This window comes from Psittacula echo (genome assembly GCF_963264785.1).
Source record: "Psittacula echo genome assembly, chromosome: 2".
NCBI classification, from domain to species: Eukaryota; Metazoa; Chordata; class Aves; order Psittaciformes; family Psittacidae; genus Psittacula; species Psittacula echo.
The window spans coordinates 35,715,566-35,742,073 of NC_137737.1; the positions used below are offsets into that span (position 1 = coordinate 35,715,566).

General features: G+C 41.7%; 2 protein-coding genes across 15 annotated transcripts in view; one reads left to right on the forward strand and one right to left on the reverse strand.

Annotated features, from left to right (window-relative positions):
- LOC308217095 (krev interaction trapped protein 1) overlaps positions 1-6,372 on the forward strand; it is a 35,800-nt gene extending 29,428 nt beyond the window's left edge. For all 8 annotated transcript variants that reach the window (XM_080609839.1, XM_080609838.1, XM_080609840.1 and 5 more), the window contains 7 exons: positions 853-979; positions 2,125-2,299; positions 2,606-2,725; positions 3,169-3,364; positions 3,951-4,046; positions 4,717-4,885; positions 5,588-6,372. In XM_080609839.1, the coding sequence (XP_080465965.1) occupies positions 853-979; positions 2,125-2,299; positions 2,606-2,725; positions 3,169-3,364; positions 3,951-4,046; positions 4,717-4,885; positions 5,588-5,766 (1,062 nt within the window). In that variant the 3' untranslated portion in view covers positions 5,767-6,372. The remainder of the gene's footprint in view (positions 1-852; positions 980-2,124; positions 2,300-2,605; positions 2,726-3,168; positions 3,365-3,950; positions 4,047-4,716; positions 4,886-5,587) is intronic.
- Positions 6,373-11,426: 5,054 nt separating this feature from the next.
- Positions 11,427-26,508, reverse strand: part of AKAP9 (A-kinase anchoring protein 9) — a 112,747-nt gene continuing 97,665 nt past the window's right edge. For 5 of the 7 annotated variants that reach the window (XM_080610573.1, XM_080610570.1, XM_080610569.1 and 2 more), the window contains 15 exons: positions 26,196-26,387; positions 25,291-25,479; positions 24,500-24,644; positions 23,562-23,781; positions 22,396-22,546; positions 20,870-21,538; positions 18,983-19,188; positions 18,038-18,146; positions 17,014-17,199; positions 16,274-16,474; positions 15,660-15,892; positions 14,604-14,689; positions 13,768-13,843; positions 12,836-12,975; positions 11,427-12,019 (listed from right to left, as the gene is read on the reverse strand). In XM_080610573.1, the coding sequence (XP_080466699.1) occupies positions 11,976-12,019; positions 12,836-12,975; positions 13,768-13,843; positions 14,604-14,689; positions 15,660-15,892; positions 16,274-16,474; positions 17,014-17,199; positions 18,038-18,146; positions 18,983-19,188; positions 20,870-21,538; positions 22,396-22,546; positions 23,562-23,781; positions 24,500-24,644; positions 25,291-25,479; positions 26,196-26,387 (2,847 nt within the window). In that variant the 3' untranslated portion in view covers positions 11,427-11,975. Of the gene's footprint in view, positions 12,020-12,835; positions 12,976-13,767; positions 13,844-14,603; positions 14,690-15,659; positions 15,893-16,273; positions 16,475-17,013; positions 17,200-18,037; positions 18,147-18,982; positions 19,189-20,869; positions 21,539-22,395; positions 22,547-23,430; positions 23,782-24,499; positions 24,645-25,290; positions 25,480-26,195; positions 26,388-26,508 lie in introns of those variants that run through there. The other 2 variants (XM_080610571.1, XR_013956253.1) reach the window with 2 other exon arrangements.

Here is a 26,508-nt window from a genome sequence, read left to right on the forward strand (position 1 = left end):
TTGTGGACAACTTTATACTACATCCAGAGCCCTTGGTGGGGAGACAATTTTTGGTATATTACTCATGGTACAGTGCAGAATTACAGGACAGGTGGTCTCATTCATAATTTGGGTTTAAAAATGGGTTGAATAATTTTCTGAGTCAACATTTTGTCAATCCACTGAATGGTTCTCATACAATAAAGGGCTTTTTACCAGTAGGTTTGTTAGCTATGAGTCTATACAGAGAAAAAAAGGAAGAGGTAAGAAGGACATGAAGCTCCCCATTTTCCTAGGAAGCAGTTTGCTTCCTGCTTATTTGTCTGACTTCCTGGGCAGTGAAATCAGAGGGCCTAGTAAAGCAAAGGTGCACCTCTAGACCAGAGGTAAGGTATTAATTATACTGCATGAGAGAATGCAGATGCTCCAGGGGGGAAAAAGCAAGGAGGCCACATCACGAGCATCACAGACTGAATCCAGACTTTGCAAGGACAGACCTGATTATGTTTGTGATTATGTACCTAAAGATCTAGAGTGCATTCCATGTTTCAATCTTTAATGCTTCTTGTATCTTCAGAGATTAAGTTTAACAATGATACTAAAACTGTTTTTTGCTTTGGTATTGCAAAAGAGAGAATTGCAGCTCCCTTGAGCTAGTGTTTCACTTGGATGTTGCTAACTTGCTTGAAAAGCAAAGGTGGTGGAAACCAGAATAGTACCTACTAATTAAATTTGAGTATCTGTTGTAGCCTGCAGTCCTAATCGTAATCTCGTTTTACTTCTGTATGTTCTTACAGTACAAATGATAATAAGTTGTTAATTACATTCGGATGATCCTTGTACTGATTGCTTTTTCTGTCTTGGTTTCTCTAGGTATTTTTGGAACAGAAGAAGATGCTCAAAACTGGCCTAAACATTGCCCAGTTTAAACAGCATGTATTGGTGATTGAAGAAGAAACAAGAGAGTATTTCAAAGCATGGGGAGAGAGTGGAGAAAAAAGTAAGTAAAATCAGATGCATTTTTCCTCTGATTTTCTGGGAAGACGTTAAGGCAAATACAATATGTCTTTGTAAATGAATTTCTGCAATATTAAAGAAATAAAGAATGACATAGGTAAAATTGTATGAACATCAGAAGAAATGTGCAAAATGCAGATTTTGTTTAATCAAAGTTAAGGCTATTGGAGAATAAAGCTGCTCAGAAAATCATTGACAGGAGTGAAGGACTATGTTTAGTTTTCTTAGTCACCTCACAGAGTGTACCTGTTGCCTGGCTGAATCAGGCTCATTTTGCATGATATGTGTGGGCTCAGCATAACCCCTTCTTAGTCCCTTGGAAAAAATACTGCTCTTGCTCCTAAGAGCTTGTCAGAGGTCTCAGCTCAGGGATCTTCTGCACTGAAAAGCCACATTCTTGAAGCTGATAGGGTTGTTAGTGATCTCAGTGGGATTCCTGTCTCATTCCTCACCTGTCTTTCCCAACACACCTGCTAGACACAGCCCATTACCCTAGTTGCAAGCCTGCAGTGGCATAGCAGTGTCAGAAATGTAAGTTATTTAAACATATATAATACATATTTATATATATAATAAATATTTGTAACTATATACTTACACATGCAATCTTTCTATAAGATGAAATACTTACATATTGTACTATGGTTAATATTTATTTTATAAGTATATAATTTATATGTAATAGTTAATAATAGAATCTATAATTTTATATTTTAAAGTATCAATATTACTGTATAAAAATAATTCAGGGAGCAGCAAAACTAACTGGCTTCCCATAGACTTGAATTTCAAGGTTGTTTTATGATTTCTGTGTAAGGATTGAGCTTGCGCTGCATGGCTTGCTTTGGAAGGATTACTAGCTCTCCTAGAAAATTTCTAGAAAGGAATAACTTAGATCGTAGATTTCAACAACTTTTTCTAACTAAAAAGTTGCTTCAAGAGAGACCTGATAGACACACAGAGATTTAAAATCAGATGTTTCTTCATTCTCCTAGTAAAACAATCTACAACTCTATTTAAAATTATTTATCTGTGTCCAGGTACTTAATTTCTACAAAATAAATACATAAAACAAAACATCTTGCCAGAAATGCATCTTCAGTAACATTTTTCCAAATCTTCCCTCAGACCTGTTTGAAGCCCTTTCAGAACTTATCATTTTGACAGCAAGTCACTGCTTACACGGGAAAGAAATAAGAGGCTTGCTGAATGAGAAGGTGGCTCAGCTGTATGCCGACCTGGATGGGGGTTTTACTCATGCTGCTTGGCTTCTGCCAGGTTGGCTTCCTCTGCCGAGCTTCAGGTACCAGAAAGCACAGATGAAGCAACTTAAGCATTTTATCTAAACGTCTTTGTTGTTTGGATTTTCCTGTTCCCCTTACTCACACATGCTCCCCCCCCCCCAGTTTCTTGTTTATAAGCTATTCTAGGACATCTCAATAACTCCTTGTAAGCATTTTGAGCAACCTGCTCTAGTGGAATGCATCCCTGCCCGTGGCAGGGGGACTGAAACTAGATGATCTTTAAGGTCCCTTCCAACCCAAACCATTCCATGATTTTTGTGTGTTACTGTGTATAAAGTTGCTAATAGAAGTGGTTTGAATTACAGGCGTCGAGACCGAGCACACAGAGAAATAAAAAATATTTTCTACAAGGTTATCCAGAAACGTCGAAAGTCTGAGGAAAAGGAGGATGACATGCTCCAGACTCTACTAGATGCTTCATACAAGTAAGCCAAGGGTTTGAAGCTTGTGATTTATAGATGTTTTACTTTAGCATTGATCTCTTCAGTTAAAATGATCTTCCAAAGAGTAAGAAATATTCCCTCATGTTCTGAGCTGGTTTAGTTGCCAGAAATTGATCCTAGCTGTATTCTCAAAAACAACTTAAACACCGTACTTGTAAATGAGTATTCAGATTTCTGAGATTTTCATCAGTGTTCACAAGGTGGCTTCCTTTCTCTTTGCTGGCTGTTGGGTAATGATCTTCCAGGCTCCTAGAGAGTCTCTCTCCTGTTCACCTTTCTCCCTATCCACAGATCTTTCACTGCTCCATTTAGGGTAGGCAACAAAAGAGAAGGAGGAAAAAAGCAGTACATTAAAATAAATTGTAAGTGCTTCTGTAACTGAAAACCTGATAAATGAAGCTCTAACGTAACACCCCTCAACCCAGGGATGGGCGTCCACTGACGGATGATGAAATTGCTGGGATGCTCATCGGTCTGCTCCTGGCAGGGCAGCACACGTCCTCCACCACCAGCGCCTGGCTTGGCTTCTTCATAGCTAGAGACAAATCCATACAAGAGCAGTGCTATGCAGAACAAAAAGCAGTCTGTGGGGATGATCTGCCACCATTAACTTATGACCAGGTTTGTGTGTTACGTTATTCCTACTGGGTATTTTTATGCTTTTAGATGGTTATTTAAAAAAACTCAAACCAAACCCAAATACAGTCACATGCTTTGTGTTAGAATCATAATCTGGCACAGTCATTCTGTGATAACACTATCTATGTGCCAATGTATCTCCTCCGTCTCCACTCAAAGCAAATTTTAGCTTGCCACTATTTTTTTTAACCAGTGTTGATTAAGGAAATTACAGTTCCTATGATGTCTATTTAAGAAATGATTGTTCTGTAGAGGAGGATCTTCATATTCCCACTGAGGAAAGGGAAGCAGTGTGGCCTTGTTCTTTAATGAGGCATCAGAAAACTCTCATGAGACAAATCAGTAAGAAACTAGTCATATTCAATGGCACTGGTCAGAGATTTTTCCCTTCTTAATTGAATCAAATGGGGAAAAAAGAAATGATCAGGGTAGCAAATGAAGTGCAAATATGAACTGCTTACTCTTTTGATTTTTAATTTGAATTTGTTTTTAAATGGTATAAAATACCATTTTGTTTGCATTGAATAAACTTGTCTGTCCTGATACATCATTTGCTCTGTATTTTCAGCTCAAGGATCTCAGTTTGCTGGATCGCTGTCTAAAAGAAACATTGAGGCTTAGACCTCCTATAATGACCATGATGAGGATGGCCAGGACTCCCCAGGTAGGTATAGGCATTGTGGTGAGCTTCACTTCCCTACAATAGGGTGGGAAAAGGCCAGGTGAGGGGTCCCCACTGGCAGGAGGAGAACACGAAGGAGCAGTGTTTACTGGCAGGGACAAAAGTTAGTGGCAGCCTGGGCTGCATCAGTGGGCCTGTAGCCAGAGCTGACTGAAGAAAGCAACTTAAGTGTAGCTATTGGTCTCACTCGGGTTTAGACTGGTGCTACCACTTAACAACATTTTTTGTTTGCCATGTATTTTTAATAGTTGTCTTAGAAAAATTTGGCTTGCACTTAACACAAGCTAGGTAAATCCAAAAGAAATCTTGCTGTTTGTACAAATAAGATAGATGGAATGTCAAGTAATTTTTGAAATGAATGGCCCCGTCATGGCAAATGCTTTCAGTACATTGTAAGTTCATTCATTTATTTAAAAAACCCTTTCTGTAGCATTGTGACCTTGTTAAAGCAGCTGAAAGCTTCCTGTAACTACTTGAGCATTGTTCCCTGTACAAGTAAAATAGTAAAGTTTTAGGCCGCATTAATTTTAAATGAGCTTAGCCAAAACCTCTTCTGAAATTGAAGCCTCATGATGCAGCACTTCAGGCAACACTTTCAAAAGAAAAATGGGGAAATCTTGTGATGTATTGGGTCTTGTTTCTTCTCTTGTAGGCTGTTGCTGGATATAATATTCCCCCTGGCCATCAGGTCTGCGTATCTCCCACTGTTAACCACAGACTCAGGGACTCCTGGAGAGACGCCCTAGACTTCAAGCCTGACCGGTATCTCCAGGATAACCCAGCAGCTGGAGAGAAGTTTGCATATATTCCATTTGGTGCTGGTGAGTAAGAACAGGCAGTGCCTTCTTGAGGGCTGGCCCTGGAGTGGCTCACAGTGGTCATCTCATAGGGCACCACCGGACACTGCAGCCTCTGAGAATAGATACTTGTTCTTTCACTGCCTGCCTCAAAAGTTTTCTTGCTGTGGAAGTGCTGTTAAAAGCATGAAGCTGATGATAGTTTTGCATTAGTAATAGCTGTGTATGTCACTCAGAGTAGCAGCCAAAACAAGTCTTTAGGTTAGCATGTGTGAAATTTGACTCAGGTCTTTTCAAGTCAAGGTAAAAGCCTGGTACTATAAAGTCAGTTTAAGGCAGGGAAAAGTCTGCATTTAATCACAGCTGCCAAAACAGTTTGCAGACATCACCACAGTAGGGTTAGAGCTGGTATCTTTTCTCAGTGTTGCAAAAGCTTCTTTGGTGATACAGAAATTTAACGCTTCAGGTGAGGACACAACAGCACAGTCTCATTCACATCGCTAATTAACTCAAGTCTCATTTATGCAGTTATTTCATAATTCATTATCTCATTTATGAAGCTTATAAAACCAACAACACTTTAATGGACCTCCATAATGGTGTATGTGCAGCATCATGTTTGGAAAGAAGCAATCACTGTCTGCATAAAACCTTTAAAGCAAGCTTGTTGTCAGAGGTGATGTAATAACCAAGTATTCTAACTGCTTTTCATGGCTTCCCTTCCAGGCCGTCATCGCTGCATTGGAGAACACTTTGCTTATGTTCAAATTAAGACTATTTGGTCTACTTTGCTTCGCTTGTATGAATTTGATCTCGTCAATGGCTATTTTCCAACTATAAATTACACAACAATGATACATACTCCTAATAACCCCATTATCAGGTATAAAAGGAGGTCACCGTAAATTCTGGCGCTAAAGCCCTACTTATTTAAATTGTGTAAACTAACAGACTTGACTAAAATTGTGACAGAATGAGAAGCAAATGGAAACTGCTCTTAGGGAAGCAACCATAATCTACCGCGTGCAAAGTCTGCATTTCTTGTTTGCCCACACCGTTGAATGCTGCTGTGTATAACTGCGTGTTCTACAGATTTCTTGTTGTATTTCTAAAGGAAAAGCGTCTTTTCTGTTGGTGTAACACTTTTAAAGTGCATGCCAGCTCTCTGAGGTGAAGAAATACATGATTTCCATAAATGGAACTCTTTGTTCTGGAAAAATAATTGAAGATAATGATTACTTTCCCCAGATAACAGGGGGTGAGCCTGCATACCCCACCTCAGGAAACAAGCAACACAGTGGGATGGATGCTGACCATTTAAAAGGATATTACTGTCCAGCTGAGAAGTAGGGAGACTGCAGAATGTTCAAAGAGAAAAGTCTTTTCTGAGAATAAACAATGTAAATGTCTTAACTGGAAGCAGTTGTAAAATGCAACAAAGATTTTCTAAGAAGTACTTCTGAAAGTAGTGATGCCTGGAAGCTTGATGTGAGTGTGAAAATAACAGTGTGATGATACAAACAACATTAATTTTGTAAATAACACGGCTGTGTATAAAATGGTCGCAAATGAAGTGAAATAGCTGAATCTTGTCCCCCTTTGCACTGACTCACACGGGATTGTTATATGGCTTTTGGGTCAAGAGTGGCCAAGATTGAATGGTCATGAGCTCTTCCTCACAGGAACTTTGAATGAAATCTAAAGCCAAACCTCTTGTGGAAGTTTTCTGTGCTCAGTTCTGTCAATTCTGGAAAGCTTCTGTAAGTAAATTTGTCATAAACTAACTTTCTGTCTCATAAGTATGAGGTCAGTCATGCAGACAGCTTGCCCCCATCATCAGTTCTCACTGCAGCAAGAGCTCTGCCCGTCTTTCCTCTTCTAAGCTCAGGTGTAACTGTTCTAAAACTTTGTGTTTGTACCCATCACAGCAACTGAGAGAGTGCAGGATATTCCCTTTCTCTCCTGTCAGGTGTGACCAGGTCTCCAGAAACAAGGGCTCGTAGCTGTCCACTCCTCTCATGAGCAGCAGTATCACAGTATCACAGTATGTTAGAGATTGGAAGGGACCTCAAAAGATCATCTAGTCCAATCCCCCTGCCAGAGCAGAAACACCTAAATAAGGTTACATAGGAATGTGTCCAGGCGGGTTTTGAATGTCTCCAGAGAAGGAGACTCCACAACCTCCCTGGGCAGCCTGTTCCAGTGTTCTGTCACCCTCACTGAGAAGAAGTTTCTTCTCAAGTTTAAGTGGAACCTCTTGTGTTCCGGTTTATACCCATTACCCCTTGTCCTATCATTGTTTGCCACTGAGAAGAGCCTGGCTCCATCCTCATGACACTCCCCCTTTATATATTTATATACACTAATAAGGTCCCCCCGCAGTCTCCTCTTCTCCAAACTATAGAGACCCAGCTCCCTCAGCCTTTCCTCATAAGGGAGATGCTCCACTCCCTTAATCATCTTAGTCGCCCTGCGCTGGACTCTCTCCAGCAGGTCCCTGTCCTTCTTGAACTGAGGGGCCCAGAACTGGACACAATATTCCAGATGCGGTCTCACCAGGGCAGAGTAGAGGGGAAGGAGGACCTCTCTCGACCTACTGACCACCCCCCTTCTAATACACCCCAGGATGCCATTGGCCTTCTTGGCCACAAGGGCACAGTGTTGGCTCATGGTCATCCTGCCATCCACTAGGACCCCCAGGTCCCTCTCCCCTACACTACTCTCTAACAGGTCGTTCCCCAACCTATATTGGAACCTGGGGTTGTTCCTGCCCAGATGCAGGACTCTACACTTTCCCTTGTTATATTTCATCAAGTTTCTCCCTGCCCAACTCTCCAGCCTGTCCAGGTCCCGCTGGATGCCAGCACAGCCTTCTGGCGTGTCAGCCACTCCTCCCAGCTTAGTGTCATCAGCAAACTTGCTGACAGTACACTCAATTCCCTCATCTAAATCATTGATGAATATATTAAATAATACTGGTCCCAATACTGACCCTTGAGGCACTCCACTAGATACAGGCCTCCAACTGGACTCCGCCCCATAGACTACAACTCTCTGGCTTCTGTCCTTCAGCCAGTTCGCAGTCCATCTCACTACCTGATCATCCAGGCCACACTTCCTCAATTTAGCTATGAGGATGCTGTGGGAGACTGTGTCAAATGCTTTGCTGAAGTCAAGGTAGACCACATCCACAGCTCTGCCATCATCCATCCACAATGTTATTTCCTCATAAAAGGCTATGAGGTTGGTCAAGCATGACTTCCCCTTGGTAAAGCCATGTTGACTGCCCCTCATAACCCTCTTATCCTTGACATGCCTTAAGATGGCATCAAGGATAAGGTGTTCCATCACTTTCCCAGGGATGGAGGTGAGGCTGACCGGTCTATAGTTACCCGGGTCCTCCTTCTTGCCCTTTTTGAAGACTGGAGTGACATTTGCTTTCCTCCAGTCCTCAGGCACCTCTCCCGTTTCCCAAGACTTGGTAAAGATGATGGAGAGTGGTCTAGCAATGACTTCCGCCAGTTCCCTCAGCACCCGCGGGTGCATCCCATCTGGACCCATGGATTTATGGATGTCCAGATTGCTCAACTGGTCCCTAACCCATTCCTCGTCGACTAAGGCAAACTGCTCCAGTGACCTGACTTCATCTGAGGTCTCAGGAGTACAGGGCTCTTCAGGACTGCCTCCGGCAGAGTAGACAGAGACAAAGAAGGCATTCAATAACTCTGCCATCTCTGTATCTTCTGTCACCAGGGCACCCATCCCATTCACCAGTGGGCCAACCTTGCCTCTGGTGTTAGTTTTATCAGCTATGTATTTGAAAAAGCTCTTTCTGCTGTCCTTGACCCCTCTTGCCAGATTTAATTCTAAGGAGGCCTTAGCCATCCTAGCTGCCTTCCTACATCCTCTAGCAGCAGCCTTATATTCCTCCCGAGTGGCCAGCCCCTCCTTCCATGACCTATAAACTCTGCTCTTCCACTTGAGCATACCCAGCAGTTCCTTATTTAGCCACGCAGGTCTCTTGGCCCTCTTTCTTGACTTCCTACGTGTCGGGATGCTCTGCTCTTGAGCTTGGAATAAGCAATCCTTGAATGCCAACCAACTATCTTGGACCCCTTTACCTTCAAGCAGCCTTGCCCATGGGATTTCCCCTAGCAATTGCTTGAAAAGGCCAAAGCTTGCCCTGCTAAAGTCCAGGGTTGCAATTCTACTTGCTATTGTACTGGTCCTACCACACAAGATCCTGAATTCCACCATCTCGTGGTCCCTGCAACCAAGGCAGTCCTCAACCTTTACTGCTTCGACCAGCCCCTCCTTGTTAGTGAGGATGAGATCCAGCAGCGCTCCTCTCCTGGTTGGCTCATCCACCATTTGCATGAGGAAGTTATCATCCATACACTGGAGGAACCTCCTGGACTGTGGCTGGGTTGCTGAGTAGTCCTTCCAGCAAACATCAGGGAAGTTAAAATCCCCCATGACAACCACGGCCTGTGACTGTGAGGCCGCTCTCAGCTGCCTGTAGAAGGCCTCGTCAACGTCCTCACCCTGATCTGGTGGCCTGTAACAGACACCCACAACAGTATCGCCCCTGCCAGCCTGCCCCTTAATTCTCACCCACAGACTCTCAACTCGCTCGTCCCCTGTCCCTGGGCAGAACTCAGTACATTGTAGCTGCTCTCGCACATAAAGAGCAACCCCACCACCCCGCCTGGCTGGCCTGTCTTTCCTGAAAAGGACATAGCCCTCCATGACTATATTCCAGTCATGTGAGCTGTCCCACCACGTCTCTGTAATTGCCACCAGATCATAATCTCCTGACTTAACACAGGTCTCCAACTCCTCCTGCTTATTTCCCATGCTGCACGCATTGGTGTACAGGCATTTCAAGGAGGGAGCTGAGCTCACCAATTTCACCCTAGGATTATAGGAGGCCTCCCAGTCTTCATCAATCCTAGAGTGCTGCCCCACTGGGGCAAGCCCAGTTACAACCCCATCCCCCTTCGAATCTAGTTTAAAGCTCTCCAAATGAGCCCTGCTAATTCATGCCCCAGCATCCTTTTGCCTCTGTGAGTTAAACCTTTCCCACGTGCCATCATCCGGACTGGAGCCTTATAAAACCAGCTGTTATCAAAGAACCCAAAGCCCTGCCTAAAGCACCAGACTCGTAGCCAATTGTTTATGGACTGAATTTTCCCATTCAGTCCCACATCAACACTGGAAGATGGAAGAAGTGAGGAGAAGATCACTTGAGCCCCAGACTCTTTCACCATCCGCCCCAAGGCCCTGTAGTCTTTCTTCATCCCCCTCAGACTGCGGGAAGCAGCTTCCCCCCCACCTGTCTGGAAGACCAGCAGCGGGTAGTAGTCTGTCGGGTGCACCAGGCTGGGGAGCGCCCTGGTGATATCCCTGATCCGGGCTCCAGGCAGACTACACACTTCCCTAGGATGAGGGTCAACTCTGCATATCGGGCCCTCTGTTCCTCTCAGAAGGGAATCGCCTACGACAATGACCTTTCTTTCTTTCTTGTCAGAGGCAGTCTTGAGGCGTGAAGTCGACCGCCTTTTCCTATGTGACCTTGTAGGCCGGCCTTGCATCACATCCTCACTTACCTCTCCATCAAGATCCAGGGCCTCAAACCTATTACGGAGGGGCACCTGGGGAAGCAGGGCAGGGAGGAAGGTTGCCCACGGTTCCGAACTGGAACTTGCTTCCAGCCCTCATCGTCTTTTTGGTCCCTTACCTCTGCGCGACAGCTACAGGGCAGGGGCTGTCTCGGGTCATCCCCCTCTGTCTGAGAGGACAGGGGGTCAATCCCCTTTTGGGAGGTATCTCCCTGGAACCGTTCCGGCTGGCACGCCAGGGAGTTACTCCACCAGTCGATCTCCCTTTCACACTCCCTGATGGTCCTCAGCGTCTCGACCTCCTCTTTAAGTTCTGCCACCAAGCTAAGCAGATCTTCTACCTGCTCACACCTCACGCAGGTGGAATGCTGGCCTCCCTCCCTCGGCAGCAGCAGGCTCTGGCACTCCCTGCAGCCAGAGACCTGAACAGCCACGGTTTGGGACGGGATCTCTGTCTGAGTTGCTGCAGTCTCCTTACTGCAAGCCCTCCTTCTGGAGGCGACCATATTGGTCAGCAGTCTGGGACACCAGCAACAGAGTCCACAACACGACCTGCTTGTTCCTCCCTGCGCCCGGTGGGCAGTGTCGCTGCCCTCCCAAAGGCTCTTTCAAGGTAAGGGGCAGGGGTGCTGTCGCCGTTACCGCGGGAACGCCCCCTGCCACGTCAGCCGCTCTCTCGCAAGGGCTGCTGGGGCTTCGGGGATCGGGAGATGTCGGGAATCGCGATGTCTCTGCGCTGTCCCCTCTGATTTTCCTAATCTCTGCTGACCCTCGTGGTCTCTGCAGCGTGCCGGCTCCGGCTCTAGCTGGGCTAGCTCCGATCAGCTGACGTAGTAGTTTGTAAAGTAGTTTGGAAGCTGTGAAAAGTAAAGCTACAGGAGGAGCGCAGATAGGAGCAAGCTCTGCGGGGGGAGCAAGGGAGTGGTTCTTCAACACGGTTAGAAGCATGAAGTTGTCTTTATTTCAGTACTTTGACAAAATACCCATAAAATTCAAAACTTCTACCATTACAAAAATAGGTCTCTACAAGTGATATTCTGTCTGCGCTGCCGGTAGCAAATAGTACGAGAATCATGTAACTTCAGTAGCCTTGCCAGAAAAAGTGCAAGTAAACTTTGCTGAATGTAGCTCCATTTCATTAATACATGTTTCATCTTTGCACCCTTTTGATAAATACACACTTCATAAGTTAATCACTTAAATTAGCATTCCACAAATATACATGTAATTTAAGGGGGGCGAGGGGGCTGGGTTGTTTTGGGGTGGTTTTTTGTTTGGTTTTGGGGTGTTTTTTGCAGGAACACAAAGTGCCTATATACATAAATCCCAGTCTGTGGGGTGTGCCAGGATGGACCTGTAATACAATCATACAGCTGTGTTCATCTTGGTCCCAAAATATACACATGATAAAAAGCAGAGAAAGAGCACGGATTTATGGAAGGCAATCCATGAACATCATCACTGCCAGTGCCGGAGCTGGTGGAACTGGGGTATTATCTTCTCATACCCACATGCAGCTGAGTGTAGGAAGTTGAACCTGTAAGATGGAGACAGATTTTCATCAAGGTTGCCTGGAATAAGTACACCAATGATACGTTACTCAGCTGAACAAGCATAAAAGATTTTACATGTAAAATCTTTTAAGAACAAAACTTCCTCAAATAATGGATTTCATGCTGAAGAAAGACCTTACGAAAGTAACCACAAAAATCAAGTTTGATACATAATGCCCTATTGACCTGACAATTTTCCTGCTACATTCCTTTTAAAGCACAAGAATTACCATCATCTGTGGGACAAAAAAGCTGCAAATTCTGTAATGAAAGTGACAGGAGAAATTCCCCCTGTACTCCCACATCCCAGGCTTTTGGGTGCAGTTAGGCATAGGTTGCCCAGAGAAGTGGCTGTCCCATCCCTGGCAGTGTTCAAGACCAGGCTGGATGGTGCTCTGAGCAACCCAGTCTAGCAGAAGGTGTCCCTGCCCGTGAGCTTTAAAGTCCCTTCCAATCCAAGCCATTCTGTGATTTTTCTCCATCTAGCTTAAAGTCTTAACAAGATACCAACTGAATGCTTGCTGCACATTTATTAGAAATCAAGGAAAGAGGAAGTGTTACTGATAAACTCAAAACACAATTCTATGTCTGTCTCCCCTCAAAGATTCTTAACATTTTCTTCTTAATGAGTTTTTTACCTTGGAGCTTTTTTAATGTGCTGAAAATACTCTCTTTGTTTAAGGCTGAAAATGCCTAAACACAATGGAATTCCTGTATTTCGGAGAACCACTGCATCCTTTCCAACTAGAACTGTGCCTGCACTACTCAGGAGTCACAGGGAGGAATGCCTGAGCCCTCACCTGACTGCACACTGCCCAGTCGTCTTTGCAGGGCCTCCAGCCGGTGGATGTAATCTGTTAAAGCTCTCTCAGGATCATAGTTCTGCAGCTGAGAACAGGCGAAAGAGGCTGGGTTGAAGTCCGTGTGCATACTGGGGAACCTGGGGCAGAACAACACCCATATGTCCAAAAAGCACAGCTTCAAGTAAGACATTAAGTATCAGCAGACACAGCAAACTGTGGTATGTAGGGACACCGTACCGACCCTGCGCTCACCCACATGGTGGCCAGCATGTCAGACCCATGTAATCTCCCAGCTGCTTATTGCCCAAGCCACCACACTGCCTCCCCTAGAGAAACCACTCTTTCCAGTGGCCTCTCCTTTCTACTGCACCTGATTTGTTGCTGCATTTCTCTGGGACAAAGACTGATCAGCAAATTCCTACTGAGACTGCAGCAGAAGCCGTGGCAGATTCAAGTTAGCTTTTCTATTTAAAAGCTTGCATGAACAAGGACACAGCCACCTTTACAGGATTCTGCCTCTTACTTTCTGTAAGTCAGAAGTGGCCATAATAGATTAAACCTTTTTGCCCTAATGAACTGTTATGGTTGTCACAAGCTGAAGAATGTTGAGGTGGTTTATCTAGAAATGAAACCCCACAATGGCTAAAATCTACCACCAGCTCCAAGAAGATGCCGTGAATCAGGCATAGAAGCAGTCTGCAAGCTCTGGCCTTGATCAGCATGATGAGGAAACTCAGAGCAAAGGACTGAGACGTAATTTGTTACGTATTCTTGCAAAACAAGTAAAAAATATCTTAGAGCACCAAAGATTACAAACCTTCTCAGTAAGCACTGACACAATGATTTACAGCGTTCTGATAGCTAATAATAATCTAAAAATGTACTTATGTAGAAAGTTTACAGGAGATCTAGGAGACTCCATGTCTGACCTGGATCTATAGGAATGCCTTTGCTCTCCATAAAGATCCATGCCACCAGAGAATGAGTCAGGCCGCAGTTCATTACCTGGAAGTAGAAAAAGCAATGCCTTGAAAACTAAACAAAGTGACACCTTTTGCACTTCGTAGAGAATCTCAAACATGAGTTTTCTGTTTGCACATCACAAAAATCACAAAAGAAGACCACTTTCAGACTGTGCCAGAGAAAACCAGAGGTGAAATCCCGGCCTCACTGATGTTACTGAGAAAATTCCCACAGGCTGAGCAGGACAGGGTTTTAGTGCAGACCCAGATAGCCAGAAATTAATAAAAAAGCTTTTGATTCTCATTAGGCTCCTACCAAAAAGCCAACAGAAAACCAGATTTCCCAAAGTTTAAGCTATAACAGAAGAACAACAGACTTCTGCTCCTCTTGAGAGAAAGGCCAGGGAGGGCTGGTCAATAGGCTCTATTGCCACTTGTCCATCCCTGTCCTTGGCATCTCCTTTTAGATCTGGAGATGCAGATCTCTTCTGATAAACCAAATGACGTGGCTAAAACTGCTCTTACAAACACACTCCATAGGGAAAAATGCCATAGTTTTTAAATCCCACCCACAATGGAGCAAAACAAGACTGAAGAGAAAGGAAATAGATTTGTGTCTGTGCTGAGCACGGAAACTCTCAGAAACCTGAGAAATAGGTTAATCCAAGCAATTCTAACAAAAGGAAGGGGGAACAGCACCCCATTCATTCCACATGAGGAAAATACAGATTAAAACCCATCCCCACTAAGCAATGGTGTGACTTGTGGTACCATTTATCAGCCATTACTGGACTATGATTTACCTGTGTTCTGGCTAAAGACATCCCTATTGACACTCAGTACACCAGAACCTGTAACTCTGTGCCATCGATGAACCAGGAACTTCATTCTGCATTTCAAATACAGAAAATAAAATACTTCAGGCTAAATGAAATACTCTGCTGCGTGTATTCTGGAAGGCAAAAGAATTTCTTGAACACCAAGCAAAATTAATGGATGCACGTCTAAAACCTGAAGGTGAAGTAGAAAACATGCACGTCCCTAAGAAAAACATCTTTTGTCCAAATCTGCTTTCAGCTTCACTCTGCAATTCCAGCAACTCCAGAGGTGCTGCGTAAGTCCCAGTGGACAGCAAATGGCTGGAGCACCTAAGCAACAGGGCATCAGCATTTCAAAATCTTAATAAATACACTTTTTGCCCTGTTGCATCCCCAAAATTGTAACTGCTGAAAGCTATGAGTAAAAACCTCACTTAAACAGGTACATGAATAGTACCTTGAATTTATACTACACATAAAGCTCTGATCAGTAGCAAGCACAAGTGCTTGGGGGTTCAAACTGTTGTGCAGAGGGATTGCTAGCAACATGGCAGTACTACGAAGCAATAACGTTCACCTGATCTTCATCTATTCCTACTCATCCTCAGCCTGAGACGTAGAGTCTTGTGAATTTGAAGAATGGATGATGGATAAAATTAGTTCATAAATCTGCATCATACTTCTGTGTAAGAATTTAACCTTTAAAGGAAATTAAGTTACAGAAAATACCTTTGTAAGTAAATGCATATCCTGAATCAGAATTTTTTTCTAATATGACTTTATCCAATTTTAATCCATTTTTGAGTATCAAATACAGAGCCCTTTTCAACTACAATCAGGTTGCTTATTCCTATTACAGATTTTAGCTATGCTCTGAACAACTTCTCACTCTACACAGCATCTATTATATTCATGACTACCAAAAATGTATAATTTAAGCAGATGGAAGATGGCAAGTTCTAGATTTAACTAGAGAGCCAGAACAGGATGTATTAAACTGCACAGTGATACTTGTCTGAAATCTAACTTCCTCCAGCTCACCTTGAAATTGCGATGGACACTCTGACGGCAGAGCGAAATCTTGTAAACCCCTTCGAATGGTGTGTGATGATTTCAAGGTCTGTGTAGGAAGGCTGCCCGCCCATCCGTGCGATGAGGGCCAGTGTGGCTTCCTCACACTCCTGGAATCCGCCTAGTAACAGCAGCAAGTACTTTTTCTGATAGATGAGAGCTTTCCGGAAGCTCTCTGCTCGCAGGTATTTGCCATAAATTCTCTACAACAAGAAAAAAAAGGCCCCATAAGCTCAAAGAACAATTACAGTTCTAAGAGTTTTGACATTGCTACTCCTAAGGCATTTCCGTGATTATTCATTTCTCTCTGTCACGGAGAAGACACTTGTTGAGTGTAGCTTCATAATTTGAGGATCACCTGAGCAGCAAGAAATAGAACTCACACTAAAAGACAACAACATCGCTGCTTGCAGATCATTCTTGGGGAGAAAAACTAAGAGCCAGGTATCTGAGGATGGAAATTTCAACCCTGAATTAGTATCTGTTTACTTAGAACAAGCAGAGTGAACACAATGAAAAACAGGCCCGAATCAAAATGAGAAAACGCAGCTGTAGTTAGTATGTGGGCAGCAAAGTCTTCTTACCCTTAAAACAGCGTTTTCAGAATCTGATCCCAGTTCTCTGAGGAAAGCTTCACTCCTGAGCTCTGCTCTCAGCCTGGAGAGCTCCGCATCAGCTTGTTTCAAAGACTTCTGCAGTGACAGCTTCTCTCTGTTCCAGGTTTCCTTCTCGGAGGCAACAAGAGTATCGATATTAACCCCAACACCTGTTGAGTGTCTGGAAGACTGAAGACAAAAGAAACTGAATTTGAACCTCACTGTTTGGAAAAGCTTGAGCAGTGTCATCTTAGTCACTGCTTTGATGGAAAGCTTATAAAATTAATGAGAGAAAAACTACCCACTGATTGGATCTGAGGCCACCCCTGCATTCTAACACCTCAGAAGCAGTGACTTTGGAAGTCTGATCAATGTCCTAGGAAAACAGAGCTTCTCCAAAAAAAGTTCCCCTCACTGGAACTTTTTTCATGACCTTATCTGGATCTATTTCCCACTCACCATGGTGAGATGAAAAAGAGACACACGTGCAATTTAACAGAAAAGAGCAATTAACAAGAAGAAGCTGGGTAAAATCACAGAGTTTACAGTAAACAGAGTGAGTTGAAATGTACTGAGCACAGGACAAGAACAACTCATGCCCATTTACTCTGCAGAGGGAAGCCAAGCCAGAGAGACAGCTGGATCACTCCCACTTGAGTGACTAGGACAAAGAATAATGCTTTTATGCCTGTATGTACATTATCATACGAGCACCACTACAGACATACATAGTCTCCAGAAAGTTGTCTGTGCTGGTATCGTCTCAGTTCTTCCTCCAGTTTCATAACAGCATTCCTCAGATTGTTCTTTTCCTCGCTCAGCCTGCTGACAAAGCCTGTCAGCTCAGCGTTCTGTCTCAGCAGCCTCTCAGTCAGCGAGCTGGATGGTGTCCCTGGGGGCAGCACTAGCTTCAGCTAGAAGGAAGAAAAGACAACCAAACAACTTGTATTAGACAGGAGTTGCAACTTGAAAATAACTGGCTTACAGTGAAAAACTTCTGTAGATAATGACCATAACTTCTTAATAACTTACATATAGAAAACAGGTGTACATGTAACCTATAGATTAATGTGACTCTCTTCTATTCTTACCCTGTATATCACAGCAGTGTTTTCACACAAGCTCAACTGTACCAAGTGTAACAACTTGCAAAGCTTTTCTACTGTGTTTAAGATTTATCCAACTTAGAAGAAAAGCCTCAAAGCTTTTTTCAAGTCATGTTGAAAACACTTGCTTTAAGTGAATGTAAGGACCTAGCCAAGCAGTCAAAAATCACATATTGCTGAATTCTTTGTCACAGATCACCTCATTTCATTTTTTACATAGGTGCACACTACTCAATCTGCAACTGCCTTTCCTTTGGTAAATAAAAGGCAGTCAAGTAAATGTGTTGTATCAACACAATACAGTAAATATTAAATGTTAGTTCTAATATTGAGAAGCATTGAGCAAAGTCTCCTCAGTTACAGAAATACTGCTGAAAGGAAATTTTTTTTTTATTAAAGAAAAGCCATGCTATTTGAAAGTTATGATTAAACTGGAAAAGTTTCACTTTGAAAGTTGAAAATTCACTTTTGAGGTAATTAAAATTGAAAAAAAAAAAAAACAAATGGAAAGAGGTTTTTACACTTCAAATCACAACACCCACTGGAGCAGATTTTCCTCTATAAAGTACAGACTTAACAACTCCTTGCAGGTTTCCCCTCACATCACCCACTCTGCCACCAGTTACAAACAACACTGCACTCTCACCTCTTCCAGATAGGACAGCCCGGGCAGTTTTTGCAGCTCTGAAATAACTTCTTCAATAGCGTTCTGTATTGCGATGAAGTCTTGATCATCTGCTGTTTCAAACTGCAACCTGAACGAAAAGTGACAGTTTCAGCAGCAGGTACAGTCTGAGACCCTGAGCCAGCCTGATGGGACTTCACACACTGTGACTTTATCAAGTCACTTCAGTATTGTGGCCGGGGACAAGGCAACGTTTCCAAGACTTCTCGGTGACCCTAAGCGCAACTGGCTCCATTTTTATAAAGAATTTGCACAGAAGTTCCCACTAATTTGGAGAAAAGGATGTTTTCTACGTGGAGCATGTTTCAAAATGTGCCCCTGCTTCCCACCTGTTTGCGGAATCCGTGTGAGCAAAACCTTAGGTATTTTCAAGATATAACACACTCCACTTTGCCCAACTGTTTCAGAATGAATATATAATAGTAAATCACCATCGCAGCAAAATAAAAACAGATTTAAACCTCCCATGGACCTGGTACCATGCTATTTTTTTTTACCTTAATGAGACAGTAACTCACTTAAACTCAGACAGTAAGAATCAAGATAAACTTCACTTGACCATGAAATGCTTTCCCTGGTGGAAGCAAGGGCGATGATCCATAGCAGTAAGCCCTACATTTGCCCCGATACACTGAATTATTTCTTTTTTTTTACTAAATTGTTTTAAAATAATCTATGTACATAACACTCAAATAAACCTTACCACTTTTCAGAGAAAAAAAAGACAATTTTGCTGTAACTTAAAAAGGACCATATTAAACATGTAATATTTAGAGCAACATTTGACACTTCTGTCATCCTATCTTACAGTGCAGTAACTAGAACAACCTCAAAATCAGTTAAAACTTAATTTATTAGCTTGCCAGTTGCTATTAACAAAACCAAGTAGCTGAAGACCGGTCTGACCTGCTAGCAGCTTTCCGAGCCAACTGCTTCAGCTTTGGAAATGCATTCTGCAGCTTTTGCTTGACATTCTGCAGAACTTCACTAGCAGCAGAGAGCTCTCCTCCTCCCGTCACTGTGGGGTAGGTCGATTCATTGGTCTCGGCTCCTTCCATTTTCTGCTGGAGAACCCATTTTCTTGTTCTGTCATTAGGTGTATCCCAGGTAGTCTGGAGATAAATACGTATTTATATACATACAGAATGCATGTGGTCCAGTGCTTTAAAATGGAAACATTTGATTCTGAAACACACCCAGGAACTGAAGAACAGACAGTTCTGACACAGGAAGGCGTTTAGTGTGATACGCTACACTACAGTTGTAGCATACCACTAAACTATTATTTGTGAATGGTATAGTGTGATGCTTCTCTTGGCTAAGATCTAGCCATCATACAGCTACAGTGTGAATCCATTCAACAGATTTGGCCAGCAGGAAGCCACCAAGCTTTTTCGTTTCTCCCACCAGCAGTATTATTACCAGTTGTGCAGGCATTTGGGCCACTGTGCCCATGTATTTTGATGACTAATTCATAGCCAGAGGAACAGGCCTGGAAAAGCCCACTACGGTCATGGAGGTCAGTCCACAGTCACAGGCAACCATACCACTGATGCTTCCGCAAGTGAAGCGAAGAACTGAACATGTGCTCCTCATCCTCACTAACATGGAAGAACTGCTAGCCTTCCAAGGAAACCTGAGCCTACTGCTGTGCCTTTGGGTATCAGATCATGGTGTGGTACCAATGGAAAAACACAGGGTGTTGCGAAAGTCACAGGAAGCGGCAGGAGATTCATTAGTTGAAACCCTGGGCAGATCCTGGAAAGCAGATCATACTGCCTGCTGCCGAGAAAGAGAAAAACCCAACAGCCACTGCCAACCTGATCCAAGAGAAGACTGCTCGTTGACCACAGTGTTGGCAGCTACCTCCATTCAGAAGAGCAAAGAGCACACACTGAGCATGACAGGAAGGCTGATGTTATCACAGTTACCAATGCACTCAACAGCCTGCCTCTAGCTGGGGGTACCTTCCAATGCTTCAGAAGATTTAAGCCAGTAGCCAAATTAGATGAAGAGAAGAATTTCCTTCCTGGCTCCACAGACCAAAAAGCATGGAATGATAGCAAACACATGGTCAGCAAAAAGGCAAGTCTCCTGTCAACCTTCTCCAGGACTATTAACATACCACATACCCAGAAACACCTACATCTTATAGGGAAGTTTCTGAAGAGTTTTAAAACAAATTCAAAATTAATTGAAAACTTTCTAAACCTTTTATGAGAGAAAAAAATTTACAGGCAACAGTGGTTTCAACTTTCATTCATACAAAAATTAGGCCAGATTCCTACTTTTTTACCTTGATTTCTTTATTTTGTTTACTAACACATACATATGCATGCACACACTTGTTTTCTGATTACTTTTCTAATTATTAAAGTTGTTGGGAGACCATTTTTAAATGTTTCAAAAACCACTTGTGGTTTATGAACTAAAGATTAAGTGAACTGACCTGGAGCGCTCTTGAGCAGAAACAGCTCATTCCTGCAACTGCGTGCAGGGAATATTTTTCTCCTGTACTGAGGCACAAAGTGTGTGTGTACACTGAGGTGCATTTCTCCTGCTCACCCTCCTCCTTACGTATCTCTGCAGCTTCATTCTCAGAGGATGCGTGTGAACAGTTTTAGGGAGAAAAACTGGAATGCTTTCCTTTTCCCTGATGCCCATATTTTGTAATCTGCAGCCCATTTTACAGATTGAGTAAAGGCACAGTGACATACAATGCTAGTTGATCAAAAGAGTTAAAAGCTAAATTGCACAGTTCAGTATTACACATTGCTCTCAGTCCTACTGTACCTCATTTGTATTGTGGCTTGGTGTCCTTTCAGCTTCCTTCCTTCCTTCATTCTCCTGCTCTTTTTTCTGCAGTTCTTGGATTATTTCCTGCAACTTCTTTGTTTCATTCCCTAATTTAAGAACTTCTTGCTTCTTTTCTCCAAGCTGCCACTGAAGATCTTCTACTTTGGACTCAAGCTCATGGAGTTTCTTCTGTGCTATTATGTTAGCATCTTGTTCTGCCTGTAATGCTTTCCTCTGGATCTGCCTTTCCTTTTCCATTTGCTGTCTTACTTGCACAGATTCCAGTTTATATTTCTCCATCTCACTTACTAATTCCACTACACGGTCATGCTTTTCATCCATTTGTTTCTGCAGCTCTTTAAGTAATTCCTCAGACGGATTAGGTGCTCCAGCTTGCCCCTTATCTTCAGCACTTTGAAGCTGAGCACACAGTTCCTTTTCCCTTTCTAGGGCACTGCTTATTTCGAGAGCTCGAACCTTCTCTGACTCAAGAAGTACCTGCAACTCAGAATTGCGGCCCCGCTCACGTGACAGCTGGGCAGCACTGAGCACTTCTTGGGATTCAATTTTCTGCTGCAGATCAGTTGACAGCTGCTTCTCTTGCTCCAAGAGTTTAGTTAGCTCTAAGTTCTTCTGCTTTTGATCTTCAAGTGAAAATTTCAAATCCTTCCATGAGAAAATAGAAGGAAAGAATTGATTAGAGCTATTTGTATACACTTTCTGTGTTACTGCCTGCAAATTGCAAGTATGCTACCTCTACACATGTTGCTTTTAACGGTTTTGCTAGTCACAATTAGTGTGACAATACTCAATGCTGCAGGTACATCTAATATTAAAATTTATTACAGGTGTCTATTCTAGGACCGGATCATCTCATAAAAGGATATTTGTAACGTATACTTTTTAATGAGATACAAAAAGCTGCAGTTCTGAAGTTGAAGGCAACTGCTTTTACTTTCTAAAGCTGTGGAAGTGAATTTTGGAAGTTAAGATTTCAAGATGCAAATAAATCTGTGCTGTTAGTGATTGCTTTTTTGTCTTAATACTTGCACGAGGATATATGCTCTCTTCTCCCTCACTCAAGGAAGCTACTGGTGCATTTTCTCTTAAACTCCTTAGTTTGATTTTCATGAGGAGAAACATCTCACTTTTAAAGTGGAAACAAACAATGTACCTCCTTAAATAATAAATACCATGTTTTGAGATCAGTTGTGGTGGGGGCTAGGTGTAGCCACGTTAGCAGTGCCCTGTCCCCTTGAATGTCTAATTCTATTATACAAAGTAGAATCTTTTCATCTTGGCCCTAAACTGGCAGTTGTAAAACTCCTATTGATTTAAATGGAATTTATATCAGGCCTTTTTCTTTCTTTGCCACACAGCTTCTATACATCTTTCTCTAGAAGATACAATACTGCTGTTGAAGACAGGACACACACTGGACAAAAATGTAAGCTGAGATGAAATGTTAACCAAAAGAGTAACTGCATGCCCCCTGATCCAGACTATCTGGGATTACAGAATACCTCAAGCTCTTCTCTTCCTCTTTCCTCACTGCGTTCCATTTTAGCTTTTTCCTTTTCCAAAGCCCACTGTAGCTCTCTTGATTTTTTCTGTTCGCTGGCCATTGTATCCTTCAGAACATCTAGCTCAGCTGCCTTTTCTTTAACTTCAGTCCTAAAAGAGAAATGGACAACTTCTGGATTAGACAATAGCTCTAATCCCCATCACAGTAACATTAGTTACTTGATATTTATTCCATCTTGTGCACTGAAAACACTGCTTGTGTAGTCCAGTAATTGCAAAAAGCTAATTTAGAAAACCAAGCCTCACTCAAAAATAAAAATGGAGTTGAATAACTCAAAAAATGACAGCACGTGTGTCCATACTATCAGTACTCCATACTGATAATTCTGAGCTGCCATTTAATATTAATTGGTGGCTTGGAGGCAGATAGTGTTAACTTCATCCAGTCAGTGGCCAAAATATGTACAAATGCAGGGGAAATACATCTGCCATTGCTGCCATGTCTCGCAAAGGAAATTATGCCCTGAATTTTCTTTTTTTTTCCCCCAAATAAATTTTGCATCAATTTGCAAAGGAATCTGGCTCCTTATGGACTGTAAAGCTTGTAAGGTAATCTGTAAAATAATGCCAATTTAAACTCTGTCTTGATTTGCTATCTCAGAGCTGAACAAAGGCATAAATAATAATGGCTTTATTGAGTGCTAAATACTTAGCCTGTCGCCTCTGCTTCTGACAATGCCAAGACAACACTTAGAAGTTATGAAATTTTATATGGAAGTACTTGCAAAGTCATCTTAACTCTGCAATTCTTTTCTCCATATTCAGTTTTAGAAGCAGAAAAACTTTTAGTAAATATGGTATACTTATTAGCTTGTATACGGTAGTCTAATGTGTCAAAAATTGATACTAATAAATCACTAGATCAAACTGTGAATCAGATCTTCCTAATGAACAGAATGACATTTTTTGACAAATGGAACAGAAGCCTGTTCTTTGTCAGATATGTTTTACAGAAAAACTAAGAAGCTTCTTACATTTATTTTATGCACATGTAATTTACATTACATGACGACAACTTCCTTAATAAAGCCAGTATTATGATTTGAGACAACATGGAAAAGATCATCTTCACTGTTAACACAAAGTTTGGCACTGAAAGATGAACCTGATGGTTTCTAGGTCCTTGAAGTGCTTGTGCTGTGCTTTAAGGGTTGCTTCAAGTTCTAGTTTGGCTTGTGCGAGTTCATTCTTCAGCTCAGCACCCATCATTCTCTCTGAATTCAGCTGTTCCTGAAGCTCAGCTGCTCTGTCCTTCATACTCCGGAGCTCCACTTGCATCTCCAGTATCTGTGACTGCTTCTGCTGCATATTATACTCCAGCATTTCTAATGAGAGTACCATTAATACGGAAATTACTTAGCAAGCAAACAACATTCTTTGGGTAGTTTCTCCTAGCACAGAGTATGACCACAAGGCTATCACTAAGAGTGGTATTTTTAAACAGTAAATTCTTTCAATAATGGAGTAAAAGCAAAACCATTTCATAACTTTTGTATTTTCCAAGAAGTTACTTCAATTCTTACACTTTTTTAAAAGACTATGTGCACAACCATACCAATATGTATCAGTTGGATTACGATAGATGAATAGCTGAAGTTAGGTATGCATGTATACTTGTGACCAAATTTTTGTGACAAAACACTAACAGTGAGCATTTACTTGACTTTGAAGTATATGTTCTCTGAACTTTTTGGTTTTTTGTTCTAATTGCTTCTCAGTTTACTCATTACGACTGACCATCCAACTTAGAGAATTTCAAAGCTGTCAAACCTAAACACTGAAGCGCATACATGGAAAATAACCTTAAAATACAAGCTCAATTTTTACAGCAATTGAAATAACTTTGTGTCACTTTCAATCTGATACAAGTAGTAAGAACACAGACTATTTTTGCAAAATCAGTCCAATAAGAATGAAAAAGATTAAAAGTATACATACTCAGAGTATCAGAGAGCAGAGAAAGTCAGTAAGTTTTCAGCTACTGTGTTATGAGCACTGCCATGAAAGCATTTGGAAACAGACATATATTACCACAGAAGTCACCTTGGCTTTTTGAATCCATTTCTTGTTCTGTCTTTGGATTACTTTTCTTACTGTTCATCTGAGCATGTAAGACTTGAATCTCCATCAGCAAGCTTCTTCTGTCTGCACTCTGAAGGCAGTCCATTGCTGCTCTCTGGTTAGTAGCCTATTAGCATCAGAAATGTTTGAAAGTAAAGCTCGAGATTTTATTAGACTATCTATGGTGTAGATATTACATTTACTGAGATATTCATACTGCATGTATATTCAAAACATTTTCAATTAAGTCATAATTAAACCAATATTATAATATTGCGAAGAAATAGTTATTTTTTTATTTCAGTACAAGGCATCGAAATTACAGAATCAAAAGAGCTTTTATGGCAAATTTTTATTTTCCTCACTAATCCAGCTTCCAGAGGAGATGACTGACACCTCTCTGTCCCACAGCAGCTTCATCACTTCCTCTCTTTACAACCTTCTTTGTATATACAAGCTACCTTTTCATTTAGACACTGTAACATAATTTTAATTAACTTAATGAAATCAAGCTCAGGACAACTGTGTTTAATTAAAACTGATCTCTGAAGGCTGTATTTTCTTCTAGCTTGTGCATCCAAAACTGCTTTTTTTCCCCGCACCCTCTCAGTGTTTCTTTTTAAAGGCACCTCTTCTTCCTACAAGTCTTTGTTTTCACCCTGTTTTACTGTCAAAACTACTAGTAATACAGACATTTTAAAGTGGATTTATAAATTCAAAATTAAAATCTAATTTAGACAAACACACTTTGACTGAAGTATGGTTTATATTACCTGCTCCTGCAGTCTGTGCTCTAACTGATTCATCAATATCACTGCATCTCTTGTGCCCAGTTCTGCAAGTTCAGTTTGAAACACAGCAACAAGAACATTTTGTTCTCTCACAAAAAGCTGCTGAATAGCATGCAGAAGTTCTCCTCGCCAGTCGGAGACACCTTCACGAGATTCAGCACTTGCATAAATCTACAGTGGTATAAAAACAATTTAAACAGCAGAATTCAAAGTTTCCATCAAGAATGGTTATTATCACTTTATGTGAGGTGTGTGTTTTCAGTGGAATATTGAGCCTTCCTTACTCAATAGCTAAATAACATTCATTCATACAAATGGATGTATTTTTTGTACACATTATGATTTCTTCTGCTAATCTTTCATCTGTGTTTTAGATGGAAGCAATTTAGCTTTTTGTAACTGAAAGCTTAGCCCCATGTAGTTAATATTTATGTTACTGTATGACACTATCCTTTTAATTTTTATGATGTTACCTGTATGCTGCTAGGCTCCCACAGAGCTACTTGGTAGTGTGCAGATACTGTGTATGAAGAAGATTTAATTCCGAATTGATATAAAGTTAATATTTTTAATAGCATCCAAGTTTTACTATACCAATATACAACAACATTAAAAAAAATCTACTTTAATGGCTACTGGAAACATGCTTTCAAAATAGAGCTATTTTAAAAAGGTGGATTATACAGTCAAAAGCTACGAAGAACAAATGCAAGCTACAATTTATTTTATCACCAGAAAATGTGGTATGCTGTTTTACTGTGTAGTTTAAAAATCTTCTGCCTTACAGCAGTATATTTAGACCATTTAAGTCTGAACTGTGAATGTGTCTTACAAGGTAATCATCCATTATTTTTTATTTAGATAGAATCTTATGATATTATTTATACCTCAGCTTCTCTATGAAGTTGCATTTTTGCAATCAGGTCTTTCAAAGATGAAATGGTGCTTAGAAAAGCTTTCCTTTCCTCAAGCCAAGATTCTGGCTCTTGCTTAAGAGATGGCATCTCCCTTTCACCATATGGAAATTCAGTGAGAGACAGCACCTGGATGCCTTCATGATGGACTGCTCGCAGCAAACCCTACAACGAATGCATAAAGAAATCAGTAATGCCAGTCCTCATCAGAGTAATAACAATCTTATTTGTTTACTTTTGTAATATAGATAATAACTTGACACCTGTTAATAACAGTCTGTAAAAT